The 14,668-nt window shown below is 34.7% G+C and overlaps 1 protein-coding gene across 1 annotated transcript in view; it reads right to left on the reverse strand.

The window, feature by feature from the left end:
- TRHDE (thyrotropin releasing hormone degrading enzyme) overlaps window positions 1-14,668 on the reverse strand; it is a 456,427-nt gene that overhangs the window by 108,750 nt on the left and 333,009 nt on the right. Inside the window, exon 7 of the mRNA XM_055587431.1 lies at window positions 12,321-12,386. Within this exon, the coding sequence (XP_055443406.1) occupies window positions 12,321-12,386 (66 nt within the window). The remainder of the gene's footprint in view (window positions 1-12,320; window positions 12,387-14,668) is intronic.

The raw sequence follows: 14,668 nt of genomic DNA on the forward strand, positions 1-14,668 counted from the left end.
GAAAGCTTGGCTGCAGCTCAGAATAATAGTTTGGTTAATACATGAAGACTGGCTGGACATTATGAAGTTAAGTAAAAGTGAGCAGCAAAGTATTGAAAAGGCATTATGGAAAATAACAGCATGCTTGGATTTTAATTCTATTAAATAAGAACACGATAGAAAGGTATAAATAATTATTAAATGTTTGTTATTAAATTACAACAGTTTCCAAGAGGAAACTCAGTAAAAATAGAAACCATTATCAAACATATTGAGGTACAGCAGTTTCTGACTACAAGATACAATGAAAAAGAAACGGAATTTCAGAAGGAATGTTGTTTGAACAGCTAGAGCAATAACAGTGGAAAAGTCAGTTATATCATTGTTTGCAGACCAGTTTGATTTTTTAAATGTGTGCTTAACTTAAATTAACTTTCACAAGTTGCTTAGTTACAGAAGTACTCATATTTCTGTAGGAACAAAAAGGTATTTTATGCCTTTTTTTTTTAATTTTATTTTATTTTTAAACTTTACAAAATTGTATTAGTTTTGCCAAATATCAGGATAGGGAACACATGTATACCTGTGGCGGATTCATTTTGATATTTTACACTTTTAAAAATCCCTTATGCCACCTAACGGAGAAGGCAATGGCACCCCACTCCAGTACTCTTGCCTGGAAAATCCCATGGATGGAGGAGCCTGGTAGGCTGCAGTCCTTGGGGTCGCTAAGAGTCAGACACGACTGAGCGACTTCACTTTCACTTTTCACTTTCATGCATTGGAGAAGGAAATGGCAACCCACTCCAGTGTTCTTGCCTGGAGAATCTCAGGGACAGGGGAGCCTGGAAGGCTGCCGTCTATGGGGTCACACAGAGTCGGACACGACTGAAGTGACTTAGCATAGCATAGCATAGCATAGCATAGCATATGCCACCTAATGAGTATAAATTTTGTAAACATTAGTATTCTTTCTTAAAGTTGTGAATATGCCAGAAAATTTTACATCAAAACAACCTGCTAGCCCATGAAAGATGTTTTGTTTGTTTGTCTTAAATTATAGACAGTGGCATGTTCTCAATTCAGTTCTGTTTTCACATATCTCTTATTTAGCAATTTTAGACCATACCATCCATGACCCTACATGCAGGAACATCACCAGAGAGGCAATATTGCCGCTACTGAACTTGTACTCCCATTCCAGAATAATCTGACAGGGTCTTACACCCATCAGCAAAGTAGTGTGAATGTAAGTCTATACAGGTATTCTGGGTGCTCAAATATCCCTACCTCTCGCTTCTACTGCTAGCTTGAAGTTATTACTGAGACATAAAGTGAATCTATTGGTAAAACTGAAGTTTGTGAATTCCTTTTTTCAAAGGCCCAGGTAAAGGGTTTTGACCACAGCAAGCTCACACAATAGATAAAATACATCCTGGCTGGTAAAAATACACTGCCTTTTGTAAATCAAGATGCCCACTGACTACAAGCCATGTATATGGAGTTTTCTTACTCAGCGCTGGTGAGTCACTGAGAAGAAAATGAAACTCAATTGAGAAAGAGATTATGATGTGCATATTCAGGAAAACTAAGAATTCAAGCCAATCTTTAACAGCCGTGTGATCTTGGGTAAGATATCTAATTTCTCTAAGCCTTAATTTCTTCAACTGGGAAAAGTAGATAATATAGTACTTACTTGAGAACAGTGTGCATAGAAAATGACATAAAACAAGTAAAGCACTTAGGGGAAAAAAAAAAAAAGTCTGCCACCCAAAGAAGCTGAGAAACTAGTTATTTTAAGATCAAGCTCAAGGGGAAAAATAGTCCGGAGTCAACATCTTCTTCAACCTTGTCTCCAAGAGAAGTCAAAATGTTCTAGAGAACCAAGGTAGGGAAATTAAATGGACTAACCTGTAAGAGGAAAGTGCTCAGAGGAATCTTATTTTTAGTTTGAAAAAAGTAAAACTGCAAGAAAAAATTGAGATCAAAGTTTCTTTATATGTGAGAAAAGCTTAGAAACCTCCCGTACCCAAGTCTGAGGAAAGAAAGAGACCTGGACTCTAAAAGTCTGCTTTTCACAGAGGTCTTCTGAGGTGACGAGACCACTGATGAGAGGGCGGGGCAGCCACTAGTCAGCTCCTCAGCACGCAACAGCCATACCTAGGTGAGCAGCAAAGTGCCAAGGACACTAACCTGCAGGGCACCAGAAGGCAAGGCTTGAACAAGACACATACCAAACTCAAGCAATAACACTGTCTCAACTCTTCCCTGAAACTTCCACGACTCCTTGTCAGTGTGGATGTGAACACAGGGTTCTTCACCATGTGTTCTGGACTGACAAAGCTCCCTAGAACATTCTCCTATTAGTGGGAATGACTAAGGGCAATTCCCCAAGGACAGCTTAAATTTCCCGTAGGCTCAGAAGCATGGGGATGCCTTTTATTAAATGTTAAAATCACATATACTAATATGAACGATATATTATATTATATAAATAATACTGTTGACACTGTTACCTAGATAGAGAGTTACCTCTCAGATCCTTCCTGGTTTTGTTTCCCTGGTTATTCAGCTTCTGTTATAGTTGTATCTGAATCAGTTTCTAGCAGATAGCCTCATCTCCTTTGCAGCTCTGTTTTGCAGTTAGACTAGCTGGCAACAACCCCAATCCTGGACAAACTCAAGTATTTGCTTCTTAAAAACTTGCACAAGTATAGCTTAACATCACAGGAGAAAAATGATGCAATTTGAGCAGTTGAGTATTATTATACATTCATAATCGACAAACTCAAATAGGCACTCAGGACTACCAGGCAGCCGTGACTGCCTACGCATCCCAGTTCTCAGTCTTCAGACCTCGCTACCACGCAGCATGACCTCCCTTTCAGCTAGTGACCTCACCTCACAGAACACTAAAACACAGATTTTGGGATTCCTTGGTGGTCCAGTCGTTAGGACTCGGTGCTTTCACTGCTGTGGGCTGGGTTTGACCCCTGGTTATGGAACTAAAGTTCCACAAGCCTTACGGTGTGACATAAATAAATACAATTCATCAGAAAATCAACTCCCTTATTTTCTGATTTCCAAATCTCCAAATGTCCTGGAAGTGTCTCTCTTACAGAAGACCCGCCTTTGTACTGTCTCAAGAACCAAAGCCCCTGTTATCTTTTTCTTCTCCAGTGCTATCAACTTCTGTCCTGACTCCTTCTCTACCAGCCTAAAACTAGCACACCTGTCTCCCATTTTTAAAACAAAAAAACTTTCCTTCGCCCTCTACCTCCCTCCTCTGTTTTTCTGATCTCCTTCCTTGGCAAATTTTAAAAATTTTATCCTAAATACACTGTCTCTTCTTAGACATTTCCCACCCCTTCCACCCTTTAACACAGTCCACTAAAGTCATTAAATATGCAAACTGCCAAAAGGAACACTTTTTAGGCTTTATTTTATTCCACCTCTCAGCTGCATTTAACCTCCTTGGTCACTTTCTTATTCTTGAAATATGCTTTTTTCCTTGACATGAGTGACAGCATATCACTGGCATTCTGCCTGCCTCTTTATTCTTCCTACCGGTGACTCAGATGGTGAAGAATCTGCCTGCAATGCAGGAGACCTGGGTTCGATCCCTGGGTCAGGAAGATCCCCTGGAGAAGGCATGGCAACACACTCCAGTATCCTTGCCTGGAAAATCCCATGGACAGAGGATCCTAGCGGGGGGCTACAGTCCATGGGGTCACAAAGAGTCGAACATGACCGAGCAACTGACACTTACCTTGATACAGCCTCTTTTACTAGCACCTTCTCTTCCTTCCACCTCCAACAATATAGCGCTTCAGGCCTAAGTTTCAGGCTTCCAACCCAGAAACTTCAGAATCATTCTTAGGTGCCTTTTCTTCCTCTCATACCACACTCTTGTGGATCTCTCCTACCACACTCTTCAGCCAATCTATCCCTAGGTTCATTTCATCCTACCTTCAAAAAACACTGAATCTATCTATGTCTCTATATATCTAGTCACTCTTTAAGCCTTTGCCATCTCTCACCCAGATATCAAACCATCTTCCTAATTTTTATTACCTGATTCCCCTACTGGTATACTGATTGTCCCAGTCCAAATGTATTACTATAATTAGCCAAATAATTACTTTAAGTATAAACAGAACCAGGTTGCATCCCAGTTTTAAAATTGGTGAATCACCTCCCACTTCAGTCAGAATAAAACCCAACCTTCTTAAGCACAGTGCACTTTGGCATTGCATAAATAGCTCCTGTTCTATCTCTTGTCCTGACTAACTCTGTTCATCTACACTAGCTCCTTTCTTTTCCTTGAACACACTGAGTTCCTCCCTCAGCCCTTTGTGCAAGCCCTTCCATCTTCCCAGAATGATCTCCCCCAACCCCCTTTCTCATCCTTCAGACCTCAGGACACATGCCTTCTTCTCAAGAAGGATTTTCTAAACACTCAGTCTAAAGCTGCCTGACCCATCCATCTTATATATTCTGTCACAACATCCTATCTTTTTCCTGCCTAGTATTTATCACACTTAGGAAACATATCTGTATTTGCCTTTTTCCTTTTTAGCATCAATCTTGTCCAAAAATATGATTCATGAGATCAGGGGGCATATCTGTTGTGTGTAGCATACCCTGAATATTTAAATACTTGGTACATATCATGGTGTCTGACATTGTGTGGCCATGCAGTATGTGTGGAATAAAAGAGTGACTGAACATATCTGATGGGTGAACTACATGGATATAAAGAGAGGCAGGAAGAGAAATCATAGTTTGGTTTATTAGCACAAAGCACTAAGGAAAGTTTTTGACACTAAAATGAGTTATTGCTCTTAAGGGGGGAAAAATGATCTGTAACATAGTCATAGAGAGAGACTTTGAGCAGAAGTGAAAAAGTGAATACAAGAGACTGATTGCAAAAGGAATAAGATGCAGGATGACACATGGAAATCCCCATTTCTTTGTGTGACATACTAACACAGAGCCTTCTCTTCCACAGACAGAAATACAGAGGTAGATCAACATGGAATTTTGATAAGTTTGATAAGTAAGATAGGTTCCAAACACATAACTTAGGATAGGTCTTTATAGCACTCTTAAGCCACTTATTTATAACATATGGCTTTTCACAACTTAATTTTGACATTTAAATATCAAAGAGGAAAAAGAATTAGTATAAATATATTACAGTTCATTATTTCTATAACTATTTATGAATAGTTTTAACTTTAAAGAAGGAAAACTCATTTTTTAAACAGATAGACACATGGATAAATATGTCATATAAAAGTAAGTGATAACAGTGCAAGGCAAGAGAATATATGAAAAGTTCTCAATCTCATTTGTGATAAAAATACATACACTGAAATAGCAATTTTTTACTTATTAAATTGGTGAGAAATTTATTTTGAAAATAAGACACAATGTTGTCTGCTTAGTGTATTATAAAAATAGAACTTTCAAACTTTCTTTCTAAATTATGTATCTGAGAAGAAAAAATTGGTAATATGGTTCCAAAAATATAGATTAAAAGAAAATCAAAATACAATGGGTAAATCTATAATTTAAAAATTATTTCAGTGTTATTTATTTTACCAGTATTGGAAAGCAATGTAAATGCTTGTCAACTAGGAAAAAATAACTAAAATTATTATGTACATCTATGCCATATTACTACTACTAAACTATGTACTAGAATCATCTAGCAATTATGAAAATAGGACTTAAAAAAAATCTTTCCAACCTGGGAGGGTTTTTTTTTAGCATCAAAGCTGTCAATATTGCCCAATATATAGTTCTAGGCTATTACATGAACATTCTGAAAATAGAATGTAATATAAGAGAAAAAATAAAAAAGGAAACGAAAGAAAACTGCTGATGCAAGAGCTAATTAGGTTAGAGGAAAATGCCTCTAAGGCAAGTTTGTTGTACCTCTGAACTAGTAATATAACCAAATGGTAATGTTTACAAGGAGAGAGTGTTTGTAGATAGGTATACATATCCCAGTATGTGCATATTTACATATTTACATAGACCAACATATATATATACACATATATATATACACACACATATATATCATACATCAGTCTATTATGTCAAATCATTTCACAAATGTATTTTAAATAAAGTTATCAAAAACATCATTTTACAGTATGAACCCTATTAGTTAAAATGAATATAGGGCTTCCCTGGTGGCTCAGATGGTAAAGAATCTGCCTGCAAAGCAGGACACCCAGGTTCAATACCTGGGTTGGGAAGATCTGCTGGAGAAGTGTATGACAACCCACTCCAGTATTCTTTCCTGGAGAATTCCACTGACAGAAAAGCCTGGTGGGCTACAGTCCATGGGGTCGCAAAGAGTCGGACATGACTGAGTGACTAACACTTTCACAAAATGAATATATCTTGAGCTCTTGACTAACAGGTAAAAGAAACCAGTAAGAATAAATTTCTAAGACCCCCCATTAATCTGGGTAAATGCTTGTGAGATAAACAAATAAAGATATATGTCACCACCAATGAAGGCTTTTTAGTTAATGCTGTATAGTCACAGTAGTCAACTAACAACATTTATTTCAGAGGCAAAATGGTAAGAATTCAATCAGTAGCTGTATATAAGCAAATTAATTAAAACTGACGAATAGAAGTTATTTTTCTCTGATTAAGAAATATGAATAGTCTTTGCTATTTATGTTTTTAAAGTACTCTTTTTATTAGAAATAGTATTCTATATTCTCAAATTCATAGAATCTTTCCTTAAAATTAATATTTTTTTCTCTATAGCATACTCACTGAATTTAGCTTTGTAGTTGGTCTTTAATAAGCTAAATGCTAATAGGTCAAATCCAATGACTAAACATGATCAATGATAGTATTATTATCATACAGTATTAATTGATGACAAAAAATTATCACGAAGAGTTAATTAACCTTTCTACCTATAGCATACCTAAAACTGCACAGCAATTTAAGTGAAACAGGGAGAAATGTGAACAGAACCTGCCTATGGTCATTCAGTTTTAGATGGAGCATGATTCAGCTACCATCTGATTAAGAACACAATACTATCTCTTCAGAAAGGAAATTAACTTTGACACACACTGTCTCTGTTCCTCTGTTATTTTCTGACTTCCCATTTATCTAAAAACTTACATGCAAGGGAGCAAACCACTGTCTCACAAACATAAGCTTTCAGTTTTCAAATAAGAATCCTGTGTACACATGTAGCTTCTCGTGGAACCCGGTTATTGAGTATGCTGTTGCTACTGATAACCCCTATAGCTTTGTGCTGTCATTACCTCCAGGCTATCACAATTTTATGAGCACAACCAATAATAATGATATTTACTTCTTATCCACACCTCATTGCCTTACATTGATTTGCATAAGCAATTTCCACACTGATAATTGGAGCCAAACATCTTTTTGTAGGTTACCTTATGGAAAAGAGCAGTTAAATACTAATCAAAAGAAATCTTTCTTTATTCAACCATATTTTAAATGATATTGAATTACCTTCATTGGATGAGCAGGAAGGTGACTCACTCTCTGACGGATTTTGAAGTGAGTTTATATCATGTTTAACAGTGATCTTTCTTTATAATTTTAGTTCCCTGGTGTTGCCTCTTAACAATGTACAGAACGGCACTGCCAGGTTCAAATCATTAAAGCGATATTGTTTTGTTTGAAAAAAAAGAAAAGAAAAAAACAGTAGTAGTATGTACTAATTATTTTTTAACAGCTACTGAGTCAATGTTATACCTTTATTCTTTTATTTCTAAAAACTCAAAGAAAAATTATAAAAAAATGTAACTAGGGAGATGAACACAAGTAAAAATCAACTAAGAAAGGTCAAAGTCATGTGAAACAATTCTATCTAAAAGAATCCTTCTCTGAATAATTTACTTAAAAATAAGTCTAGAGCACTTAGGTAAGAAGGAGGATTTGAGCTGTGGAAGCTTAAATTATAAAAACAAGGTAGAAGAAGTAGATCCAAATTTATTGATATGTACAAACATTGTACAAATGGTTACAAATTACTATGTGTACTTAAACTATAAGAAACCTAGGAACTTAAAGATGTGAGCATTTCAGAAAGATTCAGCGATTCTTGCAGTAATAGAGGCTGAGCATGAGGTGAACTAAGATCCTCAGAACGCAGTGCGCTGAAGGCAACTGAAGACAGGCTCCAGGGCTCTGGGTTAAAGTGGTGAATTAACAAACACATCTGATTCCACGCTCTCCCAAAACCTGACTAGAACCACACTGAATGTATGGGTGTTTTCTCTGTGATACCAAAATTTTGAAATCTAGCAGTGGTTTTCCTGACTTCTACTCCTCTAACTCTCCCAACAGGGTCAAAGTCTCACTATACAGATGATTAACTGAAGATTCAGGAAAGCTAGTTAAATTCTCCCATTCAATTGAAACAGTTGTCCTAAATTAAAGTATCAAACCCAAATTGTCTAACTAGTAAAATGCATTAATAAGATGGAAAAAAATCTAATTTTTAATTCTACTCTTGCATTTTATAACTATGAAGTCAGAGGTCAGAAAGAACTTAGTGACTAGCAGAAAGCCCATCATTAATTAGGAACAAGAATAATGGTTGTCAGGAAGAAAACATGGGGGGAAGGAATAGTTAGGAAGCTTGGGATGGCCATGTACATACTACTATATTTAAAATGGATAACCGACAAGGACTTACTGTATAGCACATGGAACTCTGCTCAATGTTATTTGGAAGCCTGGATGGGAGGGGGGTTTAGGGGAGAAAGGATACATGTATATGCGCGGCTGAGTCCCTTCGCTGTCCACCTGAGACTATCACAACACTGTTAATCAGTTATACCCCAACACAAAATAAAAGGTTTAAAAAAAGAATAAGAAATGTTTCTCCCTACTTATTCCATTGCCTCTTGTGTCCCAAAATATTCCAGCAAACGTTTTGGGTAATCTACTATGGAAGAACAGTAGCTATACAGAACTTGCAAAAATATAAATATTTCTGTGTTTGAAACAATGTATTATTTACAAGTGGCATACATAATCCACAAAGGTTCACACTTCATTTGCTCTATTTGACTTTCAATTTAACCGTCGAAACAAAATGGAAACTGACTTATTAATGGTGCTCAGTCGCTTCAGTCATGTCTGACTCTAATGGACTGTAGCCTGCCAGACTCCCCTGTCCATAGGATTTCCCAGGCAAGAATACTGGAGTGGGTTGCCATTTCCTTGTCCAGGGGATCTTCCTAACCCAGGGATGGAACCTGGGTTTCCTGCATTGCAGGCAGTCTCCTACATTGCAGGTGGTCTCCTGCATTGTAGACGGATTTTTTATCCAATGAGCCACCTGAGAAGCCCTACGCTATCTATTACAGTCTAAATAGACAGAATGTGTGTTCTGTCTATTACCTACTAAAAGAAGTTTTGAGGCAACTTATTTTAAAAATTATGCAAAACTTAACATTTAAGCATCACACAACATTCAAGAAATAAGGGAATTAGACCAAAAAATCAAGAAGATCAGACCAAGGAAAGTTGTCATTATTCAGTATGAAACCGTTTACCAGACATTCAGATAGCTGATTGAATGGATTATATGGATACTAGAAACAAAACTTCTTTCAAAAAGTCTCTGGAGTCCCTTTCTACTGAGGGATGTATGTATAAGTTGAAACTTGAAATATGTTGTCCAATACAAAATATTATAAAAGTTAAGAAATATGTAGCTGAATCAATACTCAGGTACTTGCTAAGTTAAATATAAACATGTGAACTCATCTACCTTTATATTATTTTATTATATTTATTATATAAATATTACATTGTACTTTATATCTACTATATAATGTTATGCGTTTTTATTATATTTTAAATTTATATTGTGTAAATATATTGTTTTATTTATTTGTGAATGTAAAAAAACATTTTCCTTGTTCCCAAAAGAGCTTAAGATGAATCACAAGGACTAAAAGATTCAAGAGAAACCAAGTTTTAAAAGAAACCACCATTATAATATTGTTCAGGTATGGAATATCAGGGCTAAGGTCCAAATACTAAAAAAAAAAAAAAGGAAATATGGAGGGAGGGAATAAGAAAGGAAGAGAAGGATGGTGGGATGGGGGTAGAATATACGAAAAAAATACTATTTGCAATTTAGGATGCCTACACTTGTAAATCTAACCCTGGGTCTGTGTGCAAATATAAACTTCCACTTGTCAACATAGAAATAGCCATTGTTAATATAAAAACAATTAATAGATTTTCCAGCAGAGATAAGCACTGACAATCTAGATTAGCTCTTTCAGCAACATGTAAACCAAGATTCCCCAGAGGCTTGTGGATGGGAAATATATTAATATCAACTCTGTGACCACTCAGCACCGTGACATGAAGTGTCTGTTCAGGAGGTCATTTTCAAACCGTATCCCATGCATCTTCATGCACAACAGATGATAATTTATCACCTAGACACAGGAATCTACTGTAAACTAATCCAAACTGCTGATGATACACTAAATCAGTTTGAGTGATGAGTATAAATAAAGCGGCAAGGAAAGTACTGAAGGATAAAGATCTATCTGATCAATGAGATGTCACAGGCAAATGAAATGCAATGTTGACAAACACAGAGTCCCTCAGTTGAAAATTAACCAAATCAAGTACCATAGCATAAAGGCACACATTAATACCGGCTTCACATGAAAGTTTAATATCATGGGAGTTAGAGGGTAGAGTCTAACTGTTACAGATAAAACTGGACAGAATAGGTCAGTAGAAAAGGCTGTATTCAAAATTGATCTATTTTGCATACCACAGAAAGTATGATAAGAAAAGAAAAACATTGCAAAAAAAAAAAAATCCTTTCCAGATAACGTAAGTATCGTTATTCAATCTTCCAAGCAAATCTAAACACACAAATGAGAAAAAAATAAAATTAAATAAAAATTGTATACAGAAAGTGATTTCACATCAGCTTGCTACCCAGGAAATTAAATTCAATTTGTGGAAATCTTATGAAACCTCAGCTATTTTCCAGAACTGTACTGTCATGCTACAACTTCAGTGGGAAAAACAAAGGAGTGGGGATAAGGAAGGACGTTTCTCCAGATAGTTGATATTCATGGAGGTCACTCACAGATTTAAAAAAAAAAAAAAAAAAAAGATTTTCCTAACTGTGTGATCAGAATAGAGACTTTAGTACTTGGCAAACAGATTCAGTGGAATTCAGCGATTCCAAAGGTTGTCCTAATGGAAAGAGCTGATTAAAGTAACTCCAACCCCAGATGGAACAATTTGGTAAAAATATTTTCTAAGGAAAGTTATTCTTCAAGGAATTTATATATATATTTTTCTCTTGTGTTAAGTATTTATAGCTTTGTCATAACATACTTAACTCTTGTTTTGTATTTTATCATTTAGTTTATTTTAGGTAAAGATAGAATTAGACTACTAAAACATGACCTGATCCCATATGTAGTTTATTTAAATTTCAAAATGAAAAGCTTACTGAGAAAGATAAGATTGATTGCTCTCTCTGTCTTAGCATAATTGTATTTCAGGTGAACATCAATTTACTTTAAAGGACACTTCTAAGTAGCAGAATGCATCATAAATAATTCATCAATCACAGCTGCTAGGAACATGATTTATTCCAACAGATTCAATGGAATAAAAATTCTATTTTTCTATATTTGTGTTTGCTTTCAAGAATTTAAGAATCTTCCTTTTCTAAGAATCTACTCCTAGATTACATGTTTCATACTGTAAATGTATTATAATAAAACTGTTTCTTTTTTTCTTCTTTATTTAAAGAACTGTATTTCCTAATTAAACAAAAACACTTTAATATATTTGGAACAAATAACAATCTCTGTATATCAACACTAAAACAGCAAACAACATAAAAGGCACATATCTGAAAAAGTGAAGTTATTCTCAAACAATGCATAATTCCAAGAAGCTAACATAATTTGCTTTCATTTTATATAAACTTTTAAATGGAATAAAAGGGAAATAGACTTTTGTGAAATCATATATAGACTATTTAGGATCTGCTATATTTGAAAATTACTTCAATTTTAAAATGCATATTAAAGAGATTCTAAATGATATAACCTTTTGCGTTTTGTGGGTTAATACAGAATCTTATCTACCATTTTCATTTGTCATATGGTAAGGCACTGCTTACCTTACTTACCTTATGGTTTCCCATAAAATTCAGCAATTTTGTATTAGCAATTTCCCAAGCTGTGAAATATCTTTAAACAAACACAAGAATAAGGAAAAATGTAAACGAAAATAGAAAACATTTTACTTACTTGCAAACCCCTTTGAAATACTGAATGGCCCATAAAATTAGCCAGCATTCTAATTAAAGCAGCACCCTGTAAGAAAGAGTATTTTTAAAAAAGAAAAGAAAAAAGTTTCAACCAAGTAACATGATTCTAAAATTATTCTATATCAGTCAAAAATAGTCTTCATTCATGCTCTTTTATTCCTAAAAATAGTTAAGAAATAAGAGAATTATGAATGCAATACTTCAATTATAGGTTACAATTGCTTTTTTTTTTTTAATTTTATTTTATTTTTAAACTTTTTTTGTTTGGTCAATCTAAAAGTTTTACGGATCTAAAACTGATGATTTTTAAGTAGATGTCTCTTGGATAAAATATCTCAGAGCAATAATAAGTTGTAATTCAGGAATACTAGAAATTTTACTGAGCACCATGTATGACAAAGTTAATAAAACAAGGTTCTTGTACTCACAGGTTCATAATCTAGTAAAGGAGATACACCCATCTTATAAATAATCATATTGAAATATAGCTTTGAAGTAACATAGCTACATACTTTATCTCTGGCTCATTCAAGAATCATTTAGTTCTAGAAGTGGAGAGTAGGAAGTTCCAGGGAATCAGATTTCTTGGATTCAAATCCTGGTTCTGGCATTACCCTCCATGTTTACTCAGCAAAAGTATTTAACCCCTCAGTTCCTCACTTTTCTCACTTGAAAAGTACAGGCAATAATAGTCCAAATTTATATGGTTTTCCTGAAATTTAAATACATTACTGAATGTAAGGCAATTCAAATGGGGTTTAAAAATTAGTAACCATGATAGAAGTGTTAGCTGTCAATATTATATCAAGGTAATTATATTTATTTCCTGTGTTTTTTTCCCTTTTAGAGTCTTCTATAAATCTATATACAAGTAGAACATATATAAGGCTGATAAATATTTAGAGCAATAGAACAAAATACTCATGTAAGAGTCTATCTCATTTTGAAAATGGTTATTACATTGTAGAACAATATCAGTGTGTAAAGGCTGACATGTAATCAATATGAAAAAATTCCAAGAATTGATGGTTAAGCCCAGATTATCACAAATCTGTATGCAAAATATAAATAAGACTTCAAGAAGATATTTCAATCTGTAGCAAACTGTTTTAACTATAAAGCAGTGAATTGAAAGGAGCAAAAGTTTAAAAATAAATGATAGGAAACAACACAATTCTGTAAAGCAATTATTCTTCAATTAAAAATAAATAAACTTTAAAAAATATTTTTAAAAAATTTTAAAAATAAATGATAGCCTGGTTTTAAGGGAAATAAATCCCTTTATAACTACATTTCTAACTTCATACTCACTTTAAATTCATACCCGTCAATAGCTAATTTCTTACCAGGTTTCTCTTTTTTATAAGAGAATCATAAGAACCCTGTATAGACACATCCAGCCTGGGGCTGGGTGGCAACAAGTACAGAGACACAAGAATGAATTTCAACTGTTACCAGAACTGCTCCCTGTAATTCCAGAATTTTAATGCAATAGAGTATTCATACTCTACGAATCAGCATTAGAGAAATGTCTCGAAAAAATTCAGTCATCATCACAGTTGCTCCCCAAATTGGTATTTTATTCACAACTCAACAAATGATGGGCTCCCTAGACAAGCCATAGAGTTGTATGCCTTTTCTGGAATATTTTCCTTCCACAGCTTCTACTTTCTGCTCTTTCTTCTGCTTCTTACTCTGTATCTTCTGCACAGTTGTATAAATCCATAAAGTATGAGCATCTATGATTCAATCTGGGGACCAGGTTAGAATTCCCTTTAGAACTTATCAATTCTGCTCCTTGAATTTCCTTGACAAGCTCCCCTCCTATACATTCCCAATCTAATCTACCCACCCCCAGGTGGAAATTGTCAATTCTGAAGAAAAACTAACCCTTGCCACCTGGGAAGTGAGACAGAATCTCAAACAGTCAACGGAAAACTTTCCTCAGTACAGAATAGCCATCTTCGGATGATTTAAGTGTTTCCCTTTAGGTAATGAAGACTTGGTCTCTTGTCAGGCTATAAAAACTATCAATTTGGCATGGGCTAATGACAAAAGAGTCCTTTCTAATCATAAAGAATGTTCCTGTTTTCTTGTCTGTGTTGAGCTGGAGCAGAGTACTAACAGGAAAGAAAACCTAGGAATATATTTAATATTTTAAAATTATATACTATGGGACTCCTTCTTATGATTATATTGTATAATTTAATTAACTTTTCAAAACTATGTTTGTCTTGCCAATTTGAATATTTTAAATTCTCCAGAGTAGCATGCATGCATTCCTCTATATTTAACTAGACTTTTCTTTCCAAAACTCAATTTTAAATA

Source organism: Bubalus kerabau, chromosome 1 (assembly GCF_029407905.1).
Source record: "Bubalus kerabau isolate K-KA32 ecotype Philippines breed swamp buffalo chromosome 1, PCC_UOA_SB_1v2, whole genome shotgun sequence".
In the NCBI taxonomy this organism is placed as follows: domain Eukaryota; kingdom Metazoa; phylum Chordata; class Mammalia; order Artiodactyla; family Bovidae; genus Bubalus; species Bubalus kerabau.